The 26,159-nt window shown below is 42.8% G+C and overlaps 1 protein-coding gene across 1 annotated transcript; it reads right to left on the bottom strand.

Annotated features, from left to right (window-relative positions):
• Positions 1-1,751: 1,751 nt before the first annotated feature.
• Positions 1,752-25,495, bottom strand: ipo8 (importin 8). The gene is made up of 25 exons (XM_071906955.2): positions 25,328-25,495; positions 24,229-24,310; positions 23,358-23,514; positions 22,427-22,585; positions 21,170-21,326; positions 20,270-20,359; positions 19,223-19,317; positions 19,016-19,100; positions 18,411-18,545; positions 17,040-17,139; positions 16,753-16,829; positions 16,450-16,566; positions 15,409-15,498; positions 13,502-13,667; positions 12,723-12,883; positions 11,807-11,932; positions 10,961-11,027; positions 8,624-8,749; positions 8,316-8,413; positions 7,964-8,059; positions 7,272-7,492; positions 6,173-6,378; positions 4,682-4,906; positions 3,827-3,956; positions 1,752-2,638 (listed from the first exon to the last, which is right to left on the bottom strand). Coding segments are annotated over exons 1-25 (3,051 nt in total). The 5' UTR covers positions 25,412-25,495; the 3' UTR covers positions 1,752-2,637.
• Between the last annotated feature and the right edge of the window lie 664 nt (positions 25,496-26,159).

Genomic DNA, 26,159 nt, shown 5'->3' on the forward strand with positions numbered 1-26,159 from the left:
TAGAAGCTTGTTATGCGTCAACTGAACTCTCTTCTGGCTCACGCTGTCCTCACCCGCCTCCCTCCCTCCCTCCCTCCCTCCCTCCCTCCACACAATCTCCTGAAAACATCTCCTCTCATTTCAACAAAGTTTGGATGTTTTCTCCTTTTTTGTCATCTCTCTCTCAACAAGTTTCCCCCCCCCACCTCCCTCCATCCTTCTTCTTCTTTCATCTTTTCCATGTGTTACATCGGGTTGGCTCTCACCCAACACAAGCAGCAGCAGCAGCAGCCTGATTGATTCCCTGTGTATTTCTTCCAGGATTCTCCAGGGGATCGAATCCACCAGGTAAGGCTGAAAAAGAGGCATCTCCGTCGGGTACGACAGGTCAGAGCTGCCCCCTTTTCTCTGCATGGATCTCCCTCTACATCGCAGCTGAATGTGGCAGAACTGCGATCACAGATGAATCCATCCACAACGCTCTTCTAGCTATTATCCTCTCTCTTTCTCTCTCTCTCTCTCCCCCTATAGCTCTCTTCTTCCTGCTCGTTACTACAGCAGCCGCATCCTCGCTTGGCCTAGATATGTCAGCCAAAAAAAAAAAAAAAATCTTCCACCAGCCAGTGTCATTCGCATGCAGGACAAATGATTACAAAGCCGAGTGAGAGATGGAGACAGAGACAGAAAACTAATGACGGAGGGACGAATTCCACCGCTGCGGAGTGAATTTCCCGCAGTGCTTCATTACCGAGGCGCTACAGAGGGAGAGAAGCGCACACAAACACCAGCAAAGAAGCCCACTGTCGACACCCCGCATCCCCCCCCCCCCCACCTCCACCCGTCGACAGCTCTTCAGCGGCTCGGTTGATCTTTGCTGTCCCGCACACACACACACACACACACACACGCAGAGGGACGAGGAGAAGCAGCGCTACAACACACAAGCTGCAACAGAACACACAGAGAATAATAACGGAGGGAGGGGAGGAAGGGAGGAAAGTGTTCGGAAAGAGAAAAGACACAAAAGCGAGTGCAATTTAGAGAATGAAAGAGAGGCTGAAATTCCCCGTTAAGTGTCCCGTCTTGTCTCGCCGTCCGTCTCGGGAACAAACGCAGCGCTCCGTGACAAATTGATTAAAAAAAACAAAAAAAAAACACTACTGACTTAGAAACTCGCAACTACGGTTCGACTGATGTGGGTTTTTGAAGGCCGATACGGATAGGTTTGTATTGAAGCTGCCGATTCGTGATATTTTGTGGCAATATTTAATATCTTTAGCTATTTTTAAGTTAAAGTATTGCGTTTTTAAGCCAGAATTGTATTCTTGTCAGGGTGGAAAAGCCTCTGAAACATTTAGACCATCAAACTCTCCACTGACACCCAGACTAATTAAATGATTTTAGTGTTAGAAGCTCTTTAAGGAAGATTGACCCACCTCACCTATTGAATGGTAGAGAAACTGTGGGATACATTACTGCTTTTAACTTAAGAATGAATTTATAAAAAGCATTATTGAACAATTAAGAGATAGAAAGAGAGAAAGAGAGAAGGAAAGAAAGAAAGACAAAGAATTTAAGCAAAGATCCATCATCCATCTTCCTTCCCTCCTCTCTTCTTCCCTCCCTTCCTTCTTACTTTCCTTTGTTCCTTTTCATCTTAGAAGAAGAACGAACTAAGAATCTAAAAATGAAGGAAGGAGGAAGGTAAAGGAGGGATGGAAAGCAGGAGGAAAGGAAAGAAGGAAGGAATAACAACAAGAACAACCCAGAAAGATGTTACATGAACTTTTATGATTTTCTTAAGTTAGTTCTGAAAACCGTTACAAAAACAAAACCCAGCGACGAGCAGAAAAAGAAAACCAAAAGAAAAAAAAAAACCAAAGCCTGCTTCTCCCGAGATCTCTGACCCATTTTACATTTCATATGTGTGTGACATGATCACAACCGTTTGACCTTTGACCTCAGCTGTCCTGTCTGTGTACAAACAAGGCACCCCGGCAGACAAACCGCCTGCCCTCTCTTCATGAGATGATAAAAAGTGTTCGGCTATAGAGAGACGAAGACAGCGTTTACAGTACATACATGACACACACACACACACTCTGTCATGTGTTCACTCCTTTTTCTAGGCTCGTGCGCACACACACACACACACACTCACACTCACACACTCACACTCACACATACGTAAACACAGTTACCGAGTCACAGACCAAAGGACTGCACTGTACAAGAACATAAACGAATTTTGCTGGTCGATGATATATATATATATATTTATAATGCAGACCTTTCTCTGGAGTCCACACACACACACACACACACACACGCACACACACACACACACACACACAGACCAGCGGTCCTGTCCTGGTGATAGGAATAGTCTGTACAGTGTACCAGGTCCTGGACTGGTGTCATGCCGAACCAGTCCCTGCTGCTTAGTCCAGTTCTGATGGTATCCTGCAACCTGGTTTTGTTGGGATCCATTACGTCTGATCTGGTCTGATCTGGACTGAATCGGTTCTATTCTTCTTCTTCTGGGGGGGGGGGGGGGGGGGGGGTTGAATCCACTTCAGTTCAGGCCAGACCAGCTCCTCCCTTCTTCTTCACCCTCCTCCATCCACCCTGCAGTCTCCGCCTGCAGCTCCTCAGCGCTCTGAAAACACAACAAGATGAATGGTACGCTTGTCAGAAACACTTTTTCCGGTCCTTCTCTCCGTTTGACCAGCATCTCTAAGTCCATACTCTGGTCTTCACTGACATCTAGGCTAATGGTCCTCATGCTGCGTTCCAGAGATGTCAGAAAGTCGGAAATTTCGATCTCCTGTTAGAAAAAAACGCACCGTATGGCTCCTCACGTCAGTAGGAAACACACTTGAGTTAAATTTTCAGCATTTTAAACACTAAACCAATCAAAACACCTGTGTGGCATGTGTTTAAACGCATCATTTTGAAATGTAAAGTTGCACTTACGGTTGCCGATGCTAACTAGCTAGCTAACGTTGCCGGATATCACTGACATAACATTAGCTGTTGCATGGGGATCAGGATTTAACGTTGGGAAGGGAAAATCTCGCAGTCGTCCATGTTTCTCCCCTGGGTTTAACGAGCTGAACCGCTGGAACATACCAAGGCTGTAATTACGACCACCCAGGTGGAGATTTCTGACTTACAACTTTGACTTGAACGCAGCATTAGTACAAAGTCCTTCTCCACTGTTTGGATTAGTTTCTTCTCTCTCTCCCTTTTTGGCAAATAGTCCTCTAGTCTGTCTGTTCTCCTGACTGGTACATAGTTATTTTTCACTATTGAACCATGACTCGTTATTGAGCCACAGTCCTTCGGTCTCTGCTCTCATCCTAATGGCCAATCTCTCTCTCTCTTTCTCTCTCTCTCTCTCCGTCTCTGTCTTCTAATCTTGTCCTCTCAAATCTCTCCCTGTTCCCCTGTCTGTGTCTCCGAGTGCGTTCACATGCACATTAATATTCTATTTATATTCTGGATATTCAAATATTCCGTTTACGAGTTGCCGCATGTAAACGCCATATCCCGTTTACAATAACCACCAGGATAAGCCCATATCCCCAAATATGGAAAACCGGAATATGCTAGCTGGGATTTGCCGATATTAACTGGTATATTCTGGAATGTAAACACCACATCTTGTTTATTGTTGCGTTTGGTGGACAGTCCAAGCATGTTTCCATGAAGTCACAAGCATCAACATAACGGTATATGAAACTACTGTGTACTATGTGTCTCTTTGTCCATCTCTCTCTCCTCTCCTGATTGGCTAACTTCTCTCTCTCTCCTCATTGGTCCATAGTCCTGTCTGTTGCCTCACCACTGGCCCTTGGCGGCGGTGCTCCTCCTCTGCTGCGACAGGCTGTAGATCTCCTGCAGCTGTTTCTTCTGGTCGTCACTGAGGGGAGCCGTCAGGGACTGGTACCAGCCTGCGTCCGTGTTCTGGACCCCTGCACACCGACACAGGGTTAGAGTGTGTGTGTGTGTGTGTGTGTGTGTTCTTGTGCTATTGTCCCTATAAAGACTAAATGTCCACAAAAAGATAGAGGAAACCTTTTTTTGTGGTCCTCCCTTTACAAAGGGGCTATTTCAGTGTTATGGGTTAGAGTTGTAACTTGTTAGTTAGGGCATTAATATAAGACAATGAAATATATTGAGTATTTGACATATATATATATATAACAAAAAATGTGCGGGGAGAGATTATGGATCAGTCTCCATTCCTATCATTCTTTCCTTCATTTGTCACACACAATATCTCAGACACACATCAGATTATGACGAAACTTGGGGAAATTATAGTATTTGTTACCGATTGGCCCAGAGAGGGACTGCATCATTCACAGGGGACGACATGTTTACTGTTGCCTTGTAATGTAATGGGTTAGTGTTAGGTTAAATTAGGGTTAGGGTTAGGTATTTAGTAGTGTGGGTTAAAGTGAGGGTGAAGGATTAGGGAACAATAAGGCAAATCCCTCAAATCAATTGCTGTGTTGATCCCCTTGTGCAAAATGTCAATTTTATTGTTATGGATTTGTGTTAGAATAATGTTGGGTTTGGGAATTAAAGTATATCAATGAAATGTCCTCACAAGTATATTAAGACATATGAGTGTATTTGCTCATGTGCACATAAATACTCTGTAGAATGTGTTTTTGTGTGTGTGTGTGCTTACTGAGCAGGGCGGCGGTGAAGAACTGATACTCGTCCTCTCCGTTGTCGTAGTCCAGCGGCGTGCTGTACTCTTCCAGGGGCGTCCCCTCGAAGCCCTCTTCGTCCCAGTAATCGTCGTCGTCGTCGTCGTCGTCGTCGTCGCCCCCCTGGCCCGCCGGCGTGCTGGACTGCTGCTGCATGGCGTTGCGGTTCTCGTTCACCTCGTCTTCATCGCTGGGGATCTCCTCTGCCCACGAAACACACACAAACCAGAAATGACACACAGGTATATACAAAGGCTTAATAATGTCACAATTCCTCATGAACCTTATTCTCACTGCAGCCATTTTCAGGGTGGAAACTCTACCTGGAAGAACAATGTTCCACCTGTTGCGTACCAAGATGCACATCATACGAAACGTCAAGAATCAGACAAACATTTATTATTTCACAGATTCTCCACAGAAAAATGCATTACAAACAAATAGAACTCAAGAATCTGGAGGGATATACAGTAGTTTCACATTTTAACTTCCCTGCTAAATTCAAGCAGTTGTTACAGTTGTTGTTCCAGAGACTGTGGGCTAGTTTGATAACTGCTAGGTCTATCTGAAGTCCGCACTTATTTTGTGAAGTAATAGTAGTTTTATATACGGTATATGCCAATCTTCCGGGTAGAGTTTCTCAAATCGCATGTTCAGAATAGCCGCTGTGGGAATAAGGTCCATAAATCAAAGCTTTTCAGTGAAGTAATTAACTTTCCTGTAATGGTGACTTTGCGTATGAGCTTCATTTGTTCAGTTTAGTTTTGTTTTACCAACTCAGTGGGAATTTGGGTGAAATAATGGAGGCTAAAATAAATATATGACTGGAGAGACTAGGGCTTACCATTGGACATTTTGGATACTGATATTGATGCTGGTACTTCAAATACTGGTTACAAAACAATGCTCTTTTAGATACCTTTCTCTCATGAATGAAAACATATCTCACATAAATAGAATCAGACCACACTCAGTCACTACACACTAGAAGAAAATATCAATTCTTCTCCTAAGAATACAACATTTTGAAGCCTTTCGATCCTTTTTGATGCATTAAAATCGACACGGCGCTGATAGATGTTGCTTATTAACACCGAGCCGCAGGAGAAAGCCACAGCTCAGTTCATTTGTCTGTCTGCCTCGCTGCGCTACAAGCCCCACAAGCAGCGGACGGGGTTTAGAAATCTAATTCCTTTACACTTGACTGAAGCAAAGTAGAGCCACTGGGGGCAAGAAAGGAAATGTAGTGCAGCTAATTTGAGCTCAGGGCTGAATCAAGAATTGAGTGGTGGAAGATGCGAGGTTGGCAAAAATCAAGAATCTCATTTCATTATCATCACTTGTCTCTTCCCTCCTCTCTCCTTTCTTTCTGTTCTCATTCCATTTTCCTTTCTCCTACTCTCTCTCTCTTCCAGGTGCCATATCGTTTCACTTTCATTTTTTCCCCTCCTTCCTTAATCCTTTCTCACCGTTCTGGTCTTCGTCCTGAGCCCCGGCACGGGCCAGCAGGTCCGGTTTGTTGAGGAGGCGGGAGGCGTAAAGGTGTTTGAGGCCCAGGAAGAGGAGCAGGACGGAGGGGACGATCTGGGCGGCGACTCCCTCCACCACCGCCGGCCGGCTGGGCAGCTCCATCAGCACGCTCAGGCCGATGATGCACATCTTGCGGTCGTGGAGCCTGGGGAGCGGAGGAGAGACGAAGAAAGGGAAAGGCTGAGAGGGCGGATGGTATATATGCAGAAGACTGTAACATGAAAGAAGAGAGGAGGAGGTAATGAGAGGATCAGGTCCTATGAGACATTTTGGTTTAACCGTTATTCATCCACCGCTGTTTCAGGGTGTCTGCAGATTTCAGAAAGACAAATTTAAGGCTTTTTAATGCTACCTGGAATTGAATTTCAGAACAATTTAAAAAACAAAACAAAGAAACAAAGCTGACAAAACTAGCCTAATTCTGAATGAACATAGCTAAGGAATGTTCTGAAATTATAAATGGGCAGTATAAGAAAAAAGGAAATCACTTACCAAATGATGTGATGTCTATTTGTGTTTAGTAAAGCAGATATGAATGCTTATTGCATTCTGTATTACTCTAGAAACCTGTCACTGCATGATGAAAAAACACAAGACCTCCAACTGTGTTTAAGATATTTTAATATTTTTTAAGCCCTTAAATTATTATTATTATTATATTAATAATTTAAGACCTTTTCAGACTTTTCAAGGACCCACAGTCTTTGTTTTTGTTTTTTTAACATGCACCAACTCTGGTACTGTGGTAGCATCTGAGGGAGGGTTTCTTTATTCACTTATCCTGCCCAGATTTCCCCATTTGATCCGGGATTCAAACCAGCAACCTTCTGGCCACCTGGTCATCTGGTCTCTCTAACCTCTAGGCTCTAGACGCCCAAAGTAGAAGGCAGGTTTTACTGGTGATTGTGTGTAAATGTACGACTGTGAAGCAGAGAATCACTGAAAAAAAACATGCTTGCTCCATCAACCTACTCTGGATAAATAAAGGTAAAAAAAAACCAAAAAACACTTTAAACAAATAGGGACATCCCCCCTCACCCCAGGAAGAACTCGGTGTCATTCATCCACTGGTTGATGAAGTGGGCGGTGATGGGCTGGGGGTTGTGAGGGAAGTGCATGTTGTCCAGGGTGTGGATGAGCAGGGCCGGGTTGTAGTACAGCGCAGCGATGGCCACCTGCAGGCACATGGTCCGCAGCTCGCTGGACTTCACCCCCCGCGTCAGACGCTCCAGCACCGCCTCCACAAACAGAGGGATGCACTGGAAAATAGACACCAGAGGAGGATTAGGGTGCGATGACGTCTGCAGTTCACTTTGACTGGTCCGAACCAGAGCGGAAAAGTTTACTTTGGTGCATTTTTCTATTTGGTTTGTTTAGGTTCTTGCTGCGTGAACTAGGGCTTGTAAACAAAAGTCACATGGACTCACAAGTAGCTCATTTACTGGACAGAGTTTCGGTCACCTGTCATCCTGCCAGGTTAGAGATATTGGTGGTGGTGGGAGTCAAAATAATCTCAGAATTTCATAATCTGATTCCAGTCCCTGTAATTTTAGCTAAACATGATGGATTTGTCCGCACTCTTTGTTGTAATTTCCCTTCTCTGGTGTTCAAACCAGTTCAGAACACATGAAGAAATAGCTGAATAGGAGTTTCAAAAATGAAAGTCAGTCAGTGACAATGCTATGCTAATCCAATAATTATTTCCCAGCAGGCAGTGGGCTGTTTCTGACCTGGTCGATGCCCCGGCCTCTGCACTGCAGGATGATGACCTCCAGCAGCTTGGCAGCGTGGCACTCTGCATCCTCGCCTGCATCACTGGTCAGCACCTGCAGCAGGTCAAAGGTCAAAACAGTCAAACAGTGAAGAGCCAAAAGGGTAAAAGTTGTCCAAACATACTCCACTTTTCAATTTCCCCCCTATCATGGGTATCAAGTTTCATTTACATGTCTTATTTATCTTATTTTAGCACCAGGGTACATACAGTGGACTCTGACTCGGTACAGTGTGATTAAAAGACAAACAGAAATAGGGAGCATTGCAATTAAAGTTACACTGAACCATGTTTGCATAGTAAACACTGACCTTTTTGCACATGGTGTAGATGACCTCTAAGTGCTTGGGGTTGGACAAGAGCATGTCTGTATCCACGGTAACATAGTTGTGCAAAAGAGGCATCATATCTGTAGAAGAACACACACATACACACAGTCCATCATCGTCTTTGGTGACTTGTATTGTCAACATTTGCCAACAATAAAAAAATATTTGTTGAGTGCATCTTCTTGACTAAAACGAGTGTGTGTGTGTGAGTGTGTGTGTGTGTGTGTGTGTGTGTGTGTGTGTGTGTGTGTGTGTGTGTGTGTGTGTGTGTGTGTGTGTGTGCGAGGTACCTGTGAAGTAGTCGAAGCAGTCGTGCTGGAAGACCTCGTACAGGACGCCCAGCAGCTGCCACATTTGGGGGGAGATGGTCTGGCAGGTCAAGCCGAACGCCAGCGACAGGATCTCCTCGTAGAACTCTGCATGGAGAGGCCAGCACAGGTGTGTTAATATCACACACACACACACACACACACACACACACAGAGTCACTTCACCAGCGATGGGAGCAGGTTAACAGAAAGTGCGCTGAAGTGGCCGCTGTGAATTATGAAAGTGATGGTGTCGCGCAGCATGAGAAGGTAGTTTCAGCCAAGCAATCTGATTGGTCAAATCTGCATTTTTTTAATAAGAATTGACAAAGCTTTAAAGGGGTAATAAGTAAGATTTTTATTGCCCGATAGCGCAAAATGACCATCTGTGGAGGTTTGATAAGGTTATTGCAATTAATCAAAGAATCCTTCACCAGGTGCTGAGATTTCTGGCTTTCAAAAGTAATTCTCTGGCCAGGAGTCTGTTTTGGAACAAAAGCGTCCCACCCATTGACATTTAATTATTTAATTTTCAATTATTTAAGCTACTAAGACCGGAAAATGTCTCGTTCAAGCCAAAAAAAGCAAATGACAATGCAGTATTATTAATATTATTACAGTATTTTGCACTGCGATACCTGTTCATGACACGTTTCTGTTGGATCTCTGCTCTGATTAGCTAGTTTACTTGTCTCTATTGTGAAAATTGCTTGTGTCAATTACAGGCTTTGAATAGGAGGAAATAAACTCTATTGATGTCCCGTTTAATATTAAAAACCAACACCTTTCAGCCGCAAGAGCCCTGCGTCAGGGTTCAGTTACAACTGAAAGGCGTTGGTGTTTAATAAGTAAATAAGTAAGTAAATCTCTGTAAATTATTCTCCAGGAGCAGCTGCTTTGTTTCCATTCATTTGGCTTTGGAGGAGCTGCAAGGTTGTGACACACTGCTGAGGAAACCAGGGAGCTGAACGGTATTTTTTCTTGCTTTCTCCTGCTTATATTCATATGGATGTGTACTATATTGAAGAAAATTGTTCTGACAGCACACACACACACACACACACACACACACACACACACTGGTAGCAGGTGTATAGTATAACAGCATAAAAGCCATAATACCCTTGAGTCTTTACTGTGATTATGGGGACTTCAGCGATGCGTGCTGCTCCTCTCTCCCCCCCCGGGAATCAATGCTATAAAGCGAGGGGTAAAGAGTACAGCTGTGGAGAAGTGTGTGTGTGTGTGTGTGTGTGTGTGTGCTGTATAGATTTCCCTGAGAAAAATTTGCTTGACCTCTCCATCTCTCATTTTGTTGGTTGTGACCCTCTCCTGCTGCTCGCGCTCCCTCTGCTTGAATAGAGCCTTCCAGCAGGAGGTTATCAGTCAATCCATTCATTACCAGAGCGGGAGGGATCCAATCCTGCACCGGGCTCAGAGGGCCAATTACCCAGGATTACACACACACACACACACACACACACACAGAGTAAGCACAGACACACACATGCACACACGCACATATACAGATGCTTTCTCTGCCTCCTTATCTCTGATTTTTGGATACGCGCACACACATTAGCACTTGTGCCAACACACACACACACACACACACACACACACAATCGCTCATACTGTGCATCCACGCATGGGCATGGGCGCACACATGCACACATACACTTTCTCTGCCTCCTTATCTTTCATTTTTTTTACACACACACACACGTTAGCACTAACACATCCTCGTGCAAGCGCTCTCTCATATACACACATATACACACACACACACACGCGCAGACGCACGCACACACACACACTCTTACTGGACATGTATGCATGGGTGCACGCCTGCAGACACACACCAAGACATTCTCTGCCTGCTTTGGTTTTTAGCGCACACGCATACACACTTTCTCTGCCTAATCATCTCTGATTTTTACATCTACACACACACACACACACACAGGTAATTACACAGGTATGAATAGTCATTTGGGGGCTGGTGGAGCATGAGGGAAATTGACTTTCATACTTGCACAAAGACTATTCACAGCAAAATGAGCAGGAACAAGCGTTTCTGTTTGCGCTCTACAAGGCAGCGGCGCTTCAGGAGAAAATGAATTCATGCACAAGAGCAGAATGAACCGAGTCTATAATGAAAGAATGAACAGTTTCAAATGAATATTTTTTAGGACAAACTGAGATCTGCAAAATGGCGACACAGCAGGAGTCTTAATGGAGTGAGTGTGTGTGTGTGTGTGTGTGTGTGTGTGTACACATAAAGACAGTGGACCGCCTGCGCACACACACCTGCCATACCTATGATGGGCTTCTGCAAGACCAGGCCGATCACCTGCAAACAGATCCCCTCCAACTGCTGAGTGATCTGAGAGAGAGAGAGGGGAGGGAGGGAGGGAGAGAGGGAGGGAGGGAGGGGGAGAGAGAGAGAGAGAGAGAGAGATAGGAAGAGAGAAAGAGGAAAAGAAAGAGAGACAGAGAGAGAGACCAAGATAGTGAGAGAGAGAGAGAGAGAGAGAGAGAGAGAGAGAGAGAGAGAGACACACAGACAGACAGGAGAGAGAGTCAACAGAGAAGAGAGAGAGAGTGAGAGAGAGAGAGAGAGGTGAGAGATAGATAGGAAGAGAGAAAGAGGAAAAGAAAGAGAGACAGAAAGAGAGACCAAGATAGTGAGAGAGAGAGAGAGAGAGAGAGAGAGAGAGAGAGAGAGAGAGAGAGAGAGAGAGAGAGAGAGAGAGAGACACACAGACAGACAGGAGAGAGAGTCAACAGAGAAGAGAGAGAGTGAGAGAGAGAGAGAGAGAGAGAGAGAGAGGGGAGAGATAGATAGGAAGAGAGAAAGAGGAAAAGAAAGAGAGACAGAGAGAGAGACCAAGATAGTGAGAGAGAGTGAGAGAGAGAGAGAGAGAGAGAGAGAGAGAGAGAGAGAGAGAGAGAGAGAGAGAGAGAGAGAGAGAGAAAGACACAGACAGACAGGAGAGAGAGTCAACAGAGAATAAGAGAGAGAGAGAGTGAAAGTAAATATCAAATATCAGAGCAGCAAATATCACATTACAATATTGTGACAGCATGTCCTGGTATTGAATTTACTGTGAATTCTGTGTGTGCATGTGTGTACGTGTGTACGTGTGTGTGTGTGTGTGTGACCTCCTTGTGGTCCTCCATGACGGTGAGGATGGTGTCGATGGTGCTGAGGATGCCCAGAGCCATGACCGTCTTATCCTCGTTCTCCTCGTACTCCTCACTCTGCAGGACCTTAGTGAAGATCTCAGCCTGGACAACACACACACACACACACACACACACACACACACACACACACACACACACACACACACACAGGTTACACACACTTCAAAACAGCATCCTTATCAAACTGCACATATGCATTTATGTCTGTTGTTAGGACAGTATGATTATATTATAGAGTAATAGACATACACACAGAAACAGACAGAGATATAAACACAGAGTATCTTAGGTTTCAGAAAGCCAAAGTTAAGACTTTTCAAAGATCTTTTCAATGCTACCTAGAATTGAATTTAAGATTAATTTAAAAACCAAAACAAAGAAACAAAGCTGGCAAGATCTTGCAGATTTCCACTGTAAAAAGTCTTAAAGTAAATGATCTACATTAAAAAGGGTGGTATCTTTCGAAAACGGATAAATATTTTTCAGGTTTGACACTCTTGGATGTTCCTTGTTCACAATAACAAAAGTGAAAATTGTAAAAAAAAAAAATTCTCTTCATCTTTGGCTCCAAGCGCTCATTGCTGTGGTGTTTCTGCACTGCACTTCCCAGAGATCACCTGTCAATCAAACAGTGTTTGATTGACAGGTGATCCAGCTTGGAAATCCAGCTTGGATTTTCTGTTGATGCAGTTTGAGTTTCTCTTTTCTTTGTCTGTTCAGCCATGGTGGCTATCGCTGCTCATGCTAACTACCCAGTTCTTCTTCTATTGATTTAAACAGACTGACAGAGAGACAAACAGGCAGAGAGACAGACAGACAGACAGACAGACAGACAGACAGACAGACAGACAGAGAGACAGTCAGTTCCTACCAGGTTCTGGGTCATGTCCACAGCGATGGCGGCCACTTCCTGGTTGTACTCACAGATCATCTTCTGAATGACGTTGGTCAGGTCATCGTTCTCCGTCTCTTTAACCACGTGCAGCAGCTCCTGCATGACCGGCCGAATGTACGGCCTGATGTACAGCTTGGCTACACACACACACACACACACACAGAGGAGGAGAGAGGGAAATAGTTGATTCAAGTGTTGTAGAAGTGCCCTCACTTCTACAAGCAGCTATTTTAGGATTTAAGTTCTAGTTTAAATTCTAGTTTTCTGATGCAAATTTGCAAAACACGATTGTCTGCTTCTCATTCACAGTGATAGATCACCTTTACCATCTCCAGTTGTTTTCTATGCCGTTTGGAATTGAATGGGAGTGAATGAGCCATAGAGGTTTGGTAAAACTGATAAAAATATCTTTAATCATGGTAAAAATTGTCACAATTAACATTAAAGGGATTGAAAATGTAAAAAATGAGCAAAAACTCAAATAAAAATTAAAACTGGCAATACAATGGCAATTCATGGAGGAGTGTATCCACTTGAAATGCTGAAGTGCTAAAGTGTTCATGCACTACATATTTACTTTGCACATTTTCATTTTTGCTTTTTGCATTAGAAGTGGCCTCCCTCTCTTTATTTTTGTAACTAACCCTAACCCTGTGGGGAACACGTTGCCCTTCTCCACACCCTTATTTCCCATAAAGATTGATGAATTATTATCAAAGCAGGTGTGCCAGTCCACACAACAACCCTCCACAGACCTTGCTCCTGGTTGCTGACGAGCGTCTGCAGAGCGATGGCGGCCTCCACTTTGACCGGCATCTCCTTGTCGGCGATCAGGTCCTGTTTGACCAGCTCCACGGCGTTCCTCAGCACCAGCTCGTCATGGAAACGCAGCGGGCTGAAGCAGTGAAGCACCCAGCACGACTGGGAAAAACAACACAGCGAAGAACCACAGATCAGCAAAAAACACCCGGGATCGCTTTCAGCAGCCGGCTCCACCTGTTTTCAGGCCATCCACATCGGTTTTTTTTTTTAGCTCTCTAAAAACGTCAAATCTCCCGCCACCGCTGTCAGCTATTTCCCACCATGTGTGTGTGTTAAGGATGATGCGTGAGTCAGAGTAGATTACAGGACATCTGTGATGCTGAAGGGGGGTAAAGCACTGACTCACATTGACTGAATGGACCACCCAGCAGGACTGCAGGGAGGAGAGCCACAGGAGCCGGTTAAACACAGAGGATGAACACTAACAAATCTGATACAAATAACATGCAAAGGGCCAGGAGCTCTTCTCTGAGGCCACTACATTGTATTCAACACATTGTAAAGCATATCAATTAAACGGCTTTTTAAGTGCAAAACCTCTTGTTTAAAAAGGCACAATAGAAGTAATAGAAGAAGTCTTTTCTCACATGCTCCTATGTTCCCATTTTGGTTCAGCATCTCTAATGGGATCCGGTCTGTACAAGTGTCATCATTTAGTCAATCAAGGGCTTAATGTACCCGGCATCCTTTACAAAGTGCCATCATTTGTTTTCATTTTGTGCAGTCTATCATCTTGTAAGAGTCGGCGTCACTGATTTCAGACGGTGAATCTCTCGTTTTGGAGTGAAACAGTTGCAGTGTGGCGCCCCCTGGTGACACACCTTCGCCACACTGCTGGCTTTGACATATTGATATCCAATCTATGTTGAAAAATCAAGTCAGAAGAGTAATATATATGATAATTATCTGGCTGCCTGAGCGTGCGTCATTTCCCCCCCCCTCAAACTATTTATATGCCTTTCTCCAATGAGACACAGAAGCACAAATATCAGTCTATTATTCCATTCTGTGTTTTAGTTCATTATTCTTGTCTCATTTCATTACCGTCACACACACACACACACACACACACACACACACACACCCCTTTTGAACAGTTTCATTCCAAAGTAAGACAGACGCCATTTGGAAAAAAAAGTGACATCAACTCTCGCAAAACGAATGACGGCATAAAATTAAAACTAATTACAGTACTTTGCAGGATAGGTAGATTCAGGTAGATCAAGTCATGGGCTGACAAAATCCTAACATTTTAGCAGACTTTAGAGATAGTGAATGGTTAATTTGAAGTGACAAAGCTTAAAAATATATATGGACATCACTTTCCTTCAGGCAGAATATCAATAAATCAAACATCCAACCTGCAACCCTAACCCTAAGGGAGAGAGAGTTGGGAAAAAAATCAAGAAAGTCACAGTGGACAGTGAGGACATTTTGTCTTTTGACAAACTTGAAGCAAATAAATTTGTCTTTGAATTAAATAAATTAAAACAACCATTCATAAAAGAATAAAATACAATGAATCAAGTCATCATATCATCTACTCTACGATGATTAGAGTTTTCATATTTGGTTGCACCCTTACACTCTATTCCACTATGCACCATGTAAGAGAATTTGAGGTAAGTATGCATGTAAAAAAATAAAAAATAAAGTGGTGAGTTGTTTGGTGTCTACTTATTTATATATATCCATATATGCAGCAGAGCTATTCCATTCACTACATCATGCTGCACCAAAAGCAATTTCCTCTGCACAGCAGTTTCTCTTGTACCAGTGAGGACAGACAGCGTGTTTGGAACAAAGACGGTGTGTTGGACGGACAGGAGGGCTCACTCACCCTGGCTCGCAGGTAACCCAGAGGAGAGTTGAGCAAGGGGAAGACGTAGTTCTGCAGCATCAGCTCCATCTGCTCCCTGTACATCCGCTTCTGCAGACAGAACAGACAGACGGACACGACACAGTCCAGCGACAGACAGAACACAGTCCAACAACAGACAAAACACAGTCCAACGACAGACAAAACACAGTCCAACGACAGACAAAACACAGTCCAACGACAGACAAAACACAGTCCAACGACAGACAAAACACAGTCCAACGACAGACGAAACACAGCCACAAGTCAAGGCTTTCTGATAGTATCCCACTGTCTGTGAATGAGGAATATGAAGTGTTCTGGGCATAATGTCGGTTTTTCTTCTCTTTTTATTCATTTTCATGTACAAGTATATGAATATGTGAACGTTTAAACACACAAATCAGCATGTACTATTAAATCTGTACTGTAAAATCCCCAAATCAGCCCCACTGCAGGCTTTCCAACCAGAGGGAGGAAACAGAGGAAAAGGGGAAGACTAAGAAAATCTGTAAATGTTGGTTAAAGTCTCACCTGTCATCATTCTCATATGAAATAGTCAGTATATAGTAATCTATATATAGGAGTCTATATGGTCTAAGAAGGGTCTCCAAGTCTTATCAAAGGTTTTTAGGGAACATCTGAGGGAAAATCTTTTTTTTTCTTCTCAGGTTTCATACAGTGTAGAACCTCCTTTATCCATCTGCTGGGTGTACAAGGGTGTCTAATCAGTTGTTTTGCACTGAAATGTGTCTGTGTAATTATTGTGTCTGTTTTATGAGATTGCGTTTAAAGCACTGCAACCTCCAGATTCTTGGTATTTTGCTATACCAATAACCAGAATGGAAATATGTTTTTTTGTCTCATCTTTGATGATGTAATATGGTTTTCATCCTTGCGTTTTAGCATGGTCGAATAAACTAAAAACACACAGTTTCCCTCTGAAATGTCACACTGTCACACACACACACACACACACACACACACACACACACGCAGGTATCTCTGGATGAGTGTACTTGCCTTCAGTAAGAGCTCAGCCAGAGCGCCGATGCAGTGCAGCGCCCCGTCCTTCCTGCGGGGGTCAGCAGACGGGTCCATCAGGATCTGGTGGCAGAACTCCATCATCTGAGGAAGAACCTGACAGCACAAGGTCAAAGGTCAAAGTTCACACTACAGGCACCCTCATATTTCTCAAGCACACTACATTACTCTTGTTTTATCTTGGAATTGAAGCCGACTCTACCGCTGTGAGTCGCTCTGGATAAGAGTGACGGCAGAAATGGGAATGTGAAGAACGGCACTGAAATCAAAACGTCTCCTCACCTCCTTCCTCTTGCGAGCGGCTTTACACAGCAGGCTCTGGGCAGCGGTGGCTGGGAGGGCGTGGTCATCATACAGGTCTGCAGCACACAGGCTCACAGTGAATGGGATGAATTATGAATAGAAACTTGGCATGAATTGAACTTGACGTGGTGTATTCCAGACCCACCACTAGATATCGCACTAGAAGTACAAATCCAGGAATCTATGCATTGAGAAGATACAGTATATGGTATGGAGAACTCAGTGTGTGTGTGTGTGTGTGTGTGTGTGTGTGTGTGTGTACTCACTGAACTTCATGCGGATGTACTCATAGGGGTCTTCCTGCCAGAGTTTCTCATCCTCGTCTTTGTAACACATGAGAGGGAAGATCACCTCCTGGCAAATGGTCTGGAAGAGATGAAGGAACTCGTCATTACAGAAAGACTCAAAAAGGTTCAGAAAAACACCTCGAGCAAATAACTGACTTTAATCGATAAAGAGGAGAGGAATGTATTGCTGGTGTTGGAGGAAACTCTGCATCTCCATAACGTCAACTTTTCAGGAACTGAAATCTGGGCTGATGAAATCATGATATTACAGGTTTGGTCAGGTAGGTTCCACAATCCATAAAGGAAACATTCAAGTGAGAAAATGAAAATGACAAGAGTTAGGAAGTTTTCACTCATAAACAGCAATATACACTTAAAGATGCAATGCGTAACATTTTTAAACATCAATATATCACTGTCAAATTGATTGTGATACCTTGAAATAATGATGCTAAACAAATGAGCCCATGGTTTAGACAATTACTAGCCTCTATCTCACACCAGTTAGTGTTCCTCACAATTAAGGCCATATTTCACATAAACCCCGTTCTTTGCTTCTTCACTCAAAAGGTTTTTCACTTCACTGAAGAGCATAAACATGCTGGAAGTGATTTTTCTATCGGCCTTTTAACTCGTTCCTCCATCTGCCACTGTGAGAAACTCAAGAAACAGCTTTAGCTCCGTTTGCTCCGGAAGAACAGCGCCCTCTTTCTGTTTTGTGCCGTAAAGCGATCCAGCAGATTCACTGCAAAGACTGACCCAGTGGCACATAATGTAAAAATGCAGAGTAGAGGCCACTGACAATCTTCTAATTATACTAATGTCTCATAAATGAATGTGGTAACGATTTATTGATGTGAAAATGCTTCTCATAGCATCTTTAAAACACACATATAGCGCTCTCGTGTAGCTCAATGGGTAAAGTTTGGGATTCAATTCCCACTGGGGCCACGCATGCAAAAATGTGTGCACTCAATGGCATTTTAGATCATATTGTCCACTAAATTGTACAGATATCAACTCTGGTTAACCTTAATTGCACCCGTTTTAAATGATGTGTCTGTGAGGATGGACCGATCTGTGTGAATCTGTGTGATTCTCTTTTTGAATTGTCCTTTTGATTATTTATTTAGTTATTTATTCATTCATTTCCTCTTTCGTGTTATTTGTGACTCTTCTGCTTGTAATCTCGGCACCACTGGAAAAGAAGATCTCAGCCCTCAGTGTGTCTTCCGAGAACTAAATAAAGGTTGATTGATTGATTGATTGATTGATTGACTGACATTAGACCCCGCCCAACACACACTCAGTATAAAACTGTGGCATGTATCTTGCTGTCCCATGACCTACCTGCATGTGCGGCTTCATCTGTTTCCAGGTGAGGGAGTGGGACAGGCCCTGGTTGAGGTAGTTGAGGGACTGCTGCAGGACGTGAGGGGTGACGTACTGCTTCTGTCGGTGCTGGTCCACCACCTTCAGCAGGACCTGGACTCACAGCAGACAACACACAGACAGCAGCCCGCAAAACAACAACAGTGTTAGCCAAATAAACATCAAACTACATTTCACATAAAGTCAAGTTCATTTTACTGCCATTTCATCCCAATGATTATTAGCACTTGTCCTTGGTACCACCATTTAAAACATCAAAGGTATGTCATGAATACGCATAAATCAATGACTCATACACACACACACCTCCTCTAGCCAGCTAGTTTCATTGAAAAGAATATAAAACAATAATATAAATACAGCTGAAACGTCTTAAAGTGCATCAGAGTAACTTAAAGTGCATCAAATACCATGAATCACACACTGATTAAGAGTTCAGTGACAGAAAAAGCCTCAGGATACGTGCTGTTCTTGAACCGCTCACTCAAGTTAGTGAGATTACATAGTCTTCACAGTCAGAAGTATGGAGTGACAGCGACACACACACACACACACACACACACCTGCTGTATGCCCACTGCGTATGTCTTCAGGAAGAAGTCTGCGAATTCAAAGTACTCCTTCGTCACGTTGCCTGGGCTTCCGTACCTGTGATCCAGATCAGAGCAATATGAACGACTGGTAAAATCCCTCTGCCTGTAGAAATTAGAAATCTGGTTTCTACTGATGTGATGCGACTGATGTGATGCGACTGATGTGATGCGACTCACCGCTCAAACAGCCTGGTGATGATGTGCAGCGCCCACTTCTTACACTTCCACCACACCAGCTCCGGGCGGTCGTCCTCGTCCACCTCCAGCGTCTCCTGACAAAACACACACTTTCACGATGACGTAAACAGTATACACACTCGCAAAGTACAGCGGACACTTTTCACAAACATTTCCGTAAAATTCTCTTTCATCTGTTTCTTTCCCCCCACCCCCATATTTTATTCTCAGTTTCTGGAGTTTTTATATAGAAATACAGAAGAAGAACAGGAAAAACAGCCAGACATCGATCAGTTTCAGTAGAATATTGTTTGGTACATGAACAATAACCGAGTGACTACAGGTTTCTGCAAGTTAAATGTAAGACTTTTTAACACTTTTTCAGTGCCGTTTCAAATAGGATTGAAGACCAATTTAAGAACAATTTCACCCCAAAAATATAACAGTAAAGTACATATCTGCATATTGCACTGAGGAAAGCTACATTTTTAAGACTTCTGACACCGAGTTTAAGACTCAAACACATTTTATATTTAACTGTATTTAAGACCTTTTAAGAATTTAGATAATTCAATTTAAAACATTTTAAGACTTTTTAAGGACTTGCAGATCAAATCCCATCCCATCTCTCCTGTGTCTCCCGTACTTTCTATTCAATAAAATCTCAATAAAAACGCTGAAAAATTCAACTCATGTTCCTCATAGTATGTAAGAAAAAAAAAGGCTATTTCATTTATTTTCAGGGTTTCCATCCGAGTCCTAATGTAAAATTCATGACTTTTCCATGACTTTCCATAACTATGTCAGAGCGCTTCCATGGCCTAAAAATGTGACACCTACCTGTTTTTTTAAAAGGGGGAAGAATCTGGTTTCCACTACAGCTGGACACCAACAGCTAATTCAATTAATGTGTAAAGCAAGACAGGGCCTGCTCCAGGAAAAACAAGATAACGGCTAATCTGTCTGATTCAATCTCAAGCTGTTTAATACCTCTGTGTGTGTGTGTGTGTGTGTGTGTGTGTGTGTGTGTGTGTGTGTGTGTCTTACAGGAGGGACGTCTCGGTCCATCACGGCTCGGAGGATTTCCATCCACTGAGTCATCACTGTGTTGTTGATCAGCTGGAGGGGCAGCGAGTACTGCAGGAGAACGGGATCATCATCATCATCATCATCATCATCATCATCATCATCATCATCATCATCATCATCATCATACACACACACACACATCAAGAGCAACTATTTTGGTCTAGTGTAGCTTAGTTTTAGTTTTTCTTTAGTTTAGTGTAGTTTTACTTTAGTTTTGGTTTTAGCTCAGCTTTAGGTCGGTTCTGCTTTTATTTCGTTTTTGTTTATTTTTAGTTTAGCTTTAGTTTTACTTTTGCTTAGTTTTAGTTTAGTTCAACTTTTGTTTAGATTTAGTTTAGTTTCAATCTGAGTTTTAGTTTTGTTTACTTGGATTTAGTTAAGCTTGGTTTTTGTGTTGTTTAGTTCTAACTTTAGGTTTGTTTTAAGTTTATGTAAGGGTTATTGTTTTGTTCAATGTTATTGTTTTTGTTTGTGTTTAGTTTAGGTTTAGTTAATTTTACTTTCTTTAAATTGCACATGAAGATACTTTCAATAAAATTATAACTAAACAAGATCTAAGAAAAGAAAACATGCAGGAGGAACCTAAGAAACCCATGGGCCTTTTTGAATTCATGCATCAATACATCTCTCCTAAGTTTACTCATTTTTTGGAAGGAAAAAAAACAACTAAATACGATGACATGGAACAAGCACTCTTATCTAGAGTAATATTACATTTCAGTAAGTTAAGTAATTAAGTGCTTTTTCTCTGTTCTACTGAATTGTTTGAGTCTAAAAATTTCCACCGGTCCAAGCGTCTTGGCTTTTATCAATGCCATACACCTCCACACACACACACACACACACACACACACACACCTGTACGAGAGCATGGAAGATCTTGAGGATCTGTTTCTGGATGAGGACAGAGAAGATGGTGGCGTCGGCCAGCAGCTGGGTGAGGAGCTGCTGGATGCGAGGCAGGAAGATCTGCATGGCTGCCAGCAGCGGCTCCCGCTCATCTGCCTTCTTATACCTGACACACACACACACACACACACACACAGAGAGAGACACACAGACACAAAGACACACACACACATCATAAACAGATCTCACTGTTAAAGGTTAATGGCGCTACATGTAGCATTCTTAAACATCAATAAATCATTGTCAAATTAATTGTGGTACCTTGGTATAATGACCCTAAACAAATGAGACGATTGGTAGTCTCTATCTCACACCAGTAGTAATGTTAGTGCTAGTGTTTCTCAAAATTAAGACCATATTTCCCATAAACCCCGTTGTCTACGGAAGCCCATTGAGGACATGTATTTATACATTTCATCTTACGCCGTTTTCCCATGATAAGGAGTTCATTTTCTTTGTTTTCTTGAGATATCAAGTTATTTATGTCATTATCTCGAGAAAACAGAGAGAGAGAATATGTGATGTTTCTGATGTTTATGTGATGTTTCCCCAAGATAACGAAACTTTTTCTCCCCCGAGATAATGATTTTATTTATATTGCTCCTTCAGATTTCCAATTGCGGTGCATCACTATTGACATGATGACATGCCGAGTGACTGAAGATGCCCTGAACACCAACAGGAAGGCCGACTTCAACATTTGGGTTTTGAATAATATGCTTTCCTTTAGGATGTTAGTTCCAAGCAGAAAAATATCTCTTTATCTCGAGAAACAGTTATCCCGAGATAGGGAGAAAATTACCTCGAGATCCGAGATAAAATGAGACAATTTTGTCATTAACTCTGGAAAACAAAATGTATTATCTCAAGATAATGACATAAATAACTGAAAATCTCAAGAAAACAAAGAAACTTAACTTGTTATCATGGTAAAACAGCGTAAATAAACTGTATGAATTCATGTCCTCAATAGGCTTCCGTAGTCGTCTCCTGTCTCAAAGAGGATGTTGCTACGTGCCCCCCCCCCCCTCCCCTTCCTGGATGATTTTGGTGTCTATGTTCACATTGCTGACCAACGGGCCGATCTCCCAAAAACCCGATGTACTCCTTTAAAAACACGCAACCCTGGTGTGAGGGGGGACGGGTTCCCAGCAGGGACACTCAGAGCGGCGAGGTGGAAAAGAGGAGCGTTAATCGGAGACTCACTCGTAAGTCTTGACCAGCTGGTACAGAGCCAGCAGACTGCCGTACCAGCTGCCGCTGTTCTGGGACTGCAGGTACATGCCGATCTTGTCCACTATGGCGGTCCAGCGGCCGGGGAAGTCGTGCTTGATGATGGCTCGCAGACACATGGTCAGCTGGGCCCTGCGGAGGGGCGGGGCAAATTCACACAGTCAGTAACTCAGTCAGACATTTGTCAAGCAAGATAATGTTATTTCATTCATTCTGCATCAAGAACCAAAAAAAGGGAAATCCGCACTCTCAAAAAGATATCTTGATTGATTTATTTTACATGTTTCAAATAAAAAATATTACAGCTTGTTTTTATTTGAAACATGTAAAATAAATCAACCAAGATATCTTTTTGAGAGTGCAGATTTCCCTTTTTTTGGTTCTTGAATTAAGCCTATTTGAAATCTATATCTAAATCTAAATAATCTAAATCGATGCACCAGAGAAGCCATATGTCCATTTTCTTACCCAGCATATAGACTGTCTCAGTCATTCCTTTTAATTTTCCATTTAATGCAATGATCGTGTGAAACAGGTTGTCAAATACATCCTGGTATATTCCTGTAAAGTGACCCATTCATAAAATTCCCTAAAATTCCCTGACTTCCCCTGAGAACTGATCAAATTTCTCTGACTTTCCCTGTCTGGAATCTGCAGATCTGCAATCACATATTACATTACATTTTAGATATTTGACTGATGCTCTTTGTCATTGTGACTTAAAATGAGAGCAACAAAAAAAAAAACAATTCTCAAGTCAATTTTCCTGTGACTGGAGAATGAGCCTGGTACTAGGACACTGTAAGTGACTGACAGACTGCAGCTGAGGGTGAAGTCCTGAATGAATGGGTGGTGTGTGTGTGTGTGTGTGTGTGTGTGTGTGTGTCAGTGTGCTCTCTGGTACCGTATGGACTCCGGACACTGGATGATGCCCTCCACAATGTGGTCTCTGATCTGCTGCCGGTCGTTCTCGTGGATGTTGAAGGGGAACACCACCTCACCCAGAGACGGCTCCCTGTCCTGCCAGTACTGGCTCACCATGTTCTTCAGGTAGATGGCCGCTGGAAACCCACAAACACACATTTCATATTTTGAGATCCGAATTTAAAGATCAGATTTTATGAGATGACACTGCTGTCTGTCCACACTTGGCCTGAAAAAATGGCTCTTATGTGTCTCCTGTTGCTGTATTTATTTAAATCTGTGACTGCTTTACTTTTTCCAGTTCTCCATCTCTTCACATCACTTGTATGTGTATTGTAGCTGAATTACACCCAGACAACATAGATTTCCAAGCACAGTGTGAGCCAGATCACTTCTACGTGTAGCAATGTGAGCAAAATCTGATTTTTGTGCACCCTGACCAGTCACTTAATGTGCCTGGCATCGAGAATAAAAATCTGGCTTAAAAACTGAATAATTTAAATTTTTTTGGGGCATAAAAATGGTTAAAGATGTTGAATACTGGCACAAAATATCGGGAATCGGCAGCTTCAATACAAACATATCGGTATCAGCCTTCAAAAACCCTTTTTTATGTCTAAACAGTCAAGCCAGATGGGGCACTAACAATAAAAAACACAATATTTTCATTTGAAACAATAATCCAATCCAATCATCTGTCAGCATTGAGACTCAAAACGAACAACAGGAATATTGGTTTATGGGAAATTTACTAATATGAGTGATTTAGCTCTGTCTGGCCTTGTTTGGTCCTGCAGTGGAAGACAGTTTTTTTTCCTATTGCATCAAATACCGGAGTGTTTCTCTCTTACCTGCCTGGCGAACAGGGAACTCCACCTGCTCCGACACAATGATCTGCAGCAGGGTGGGGGCGAAGTTGATGATCTTGTAGGACTGAAACAACAAAGCAGACTTAGTGATACCGCCATCATTAAAAATAGTAATTAATCTGTGATATTTTCAATCAAAGAAACTGTTTTCTATGTAAAGGTTTGCTCTGACTGGAGTAATAACAAAGTCCAGAAGAGAGATGAGAAAGAGGGGAATGCATTGTTTAAAGGCTAATTCCCACACATTGTCCCTTTTAAAAAAAACCCACAGTTATTCCTGATCCTATTTGTGGAATATTTATTAAATCTATACCAATCACAAAGGAGAAGATGTAAAGTTATATGATGATAGGATCTTATGAGGAGGAAAATACATACATTAATGCTTTTTCTGAATGATGATCACAGACTGGAGATAGTTCATCCATCTTTTTACTGACTACTGCCCATCATAAAACATTCAATTTAACCTGTGGTCAGGTCCAGGGGTCCTGGAGGGGATCCCAGCAGAGGAACCCCGGCAGAATGAGGAACATCTTAATTTCACTGTTACCTCCCTCAGTACAGGTTAACACAACGAGGGAATGTACAAGGATGAATGTTGTGATTATAGCTTTCACTCTCCCACTGTTATCAACCCATCAATACTACAGACAGTCAGAAATATCCGTATTTCAAGTCAAAAAAAACGACAAAAATATTTTCAGATGACGTTACTTGGGATAAAACCGTATCAGATGGGGGTCTGTGGTCGGATGTGGATCTATTTGGGGGTCCTTGACGTGAAAAAGTTGGGGACCCCCCGCTCTGTACACTTGCTGCTTGATGGCTGTCAACACCAAATCCTATTGTTCTTCGGTGCAACAGCCTGAATGTGGGGAATATTTTGTCAAACTGCCGATTACAGGCCTGGTAGAAAAACCCAAACCAGGGCCGAAGAATCACTAGGCCGAAGCCGAGATCGATCCCCCCAAACACGGCCTGTCCCGATGCATACACACGGGCATCATTTTGGGCCAAAATGGGTACATGATGCCCCGAAGAGAACAAAAAAAACAACAAACTACTTTTGCTCACCCACCTGATTGAGTTCATTCTCCGCCGCTATCCGCAGGTTGGGATCGATCGTCCCTTTCAGCGCCTGGATTATCCGATTGGGATCCATATGTGTTCAATTACACGGTTACTTCTGTGTTTCTCACAATCACATACATGTACTGCCCTAAATTCAGCCAAGCGTTATGGATCTGCATATACTGTGGCTCGACCAGCGTCAAACTTCCCAGAATGAAAAATACAACTTCCTGTCTGGCCTTTCAAAATAAAACCCCCCGTTAACGAACTTGCGTTGCCGCGGTGTTTTAAAATAACGGCGATGCTTTTGTTTTGAAGGCAAAATCGTCTTACTTCCCGTCTTATTCTGGCAGGCTTGACGCAGATCGGTGGCCCTGCCCCGTTTTACCGGCAACCAGCGGTCGGTGGACGTAAAGCAAAGTAAACAGACGATTTACGGTTCCTCTTCTTCGTCTCTGTGACAGTATGGTTAGTATTTTGCTGCCACCATCAGAGCTGGAGCGGTCATTGCCAAAAGAATGAGGAGTGATGGTCATCCGGACCAAAAATCATGTTGCTTTACAATATCATCAGCCTACTTTGAGTCTGTATTATGCAGCTTAATTTTATGCTGTTTGGTATCCCATCTATTACATTCTATTAAGTCAACCTGACATTATTGATCACTGTTCATACAAAATATCATTAGAGGGCGGTTGGTTTAAGTTTTGGCCCATTAGAGATACTATCACAAAAAAGGTATTGTAGCCTCCATCACTGGGTGAGGCTGCACAAATAATGATACTGTGATTATTTTTGCTGAATATTGTAATTACAAGATACATTGAAATAGAGTATAC

This window comes from Centroberyx gerrardi, chromosome 24, assembly GCF_048128805.1.
Source record: "Centroberyx gerrardi isolate f3 chromosome 24, fCenGer3.hap1.cur.20231027, whole genome shotgun sequence".
Lineage (NCBI taxonomy): Eukaryota > Metazoa > Chordata > Actinopteri > Beryciformes > Berycidae > Centroberyx > Centroberyx gerrardi.

Coding starts and splice junctions, on each gene's coding strand:
- ipo8 (XM_071906955.2), bottom strand. CDS start 25,411: ATGGATCCCAATCGGATAATCCAGGCGCTGAAAGGGACGATCGATCCC. Junction 23,515..24,228: donor GTTCCCTGTTCGCCAGGCAG/GTAAGAGAGAAA, acceptor GTGGGTTTCCAG/CGGCCATCTACCTGAAGAAC. Junction 12,884..13,501: donor CGTCAGCAACCAGGAGCAAG/GTCTGTGGAGGG, acceptor GTGTGTGTGTAG/CCAAGCTGTACATCAGGCCG.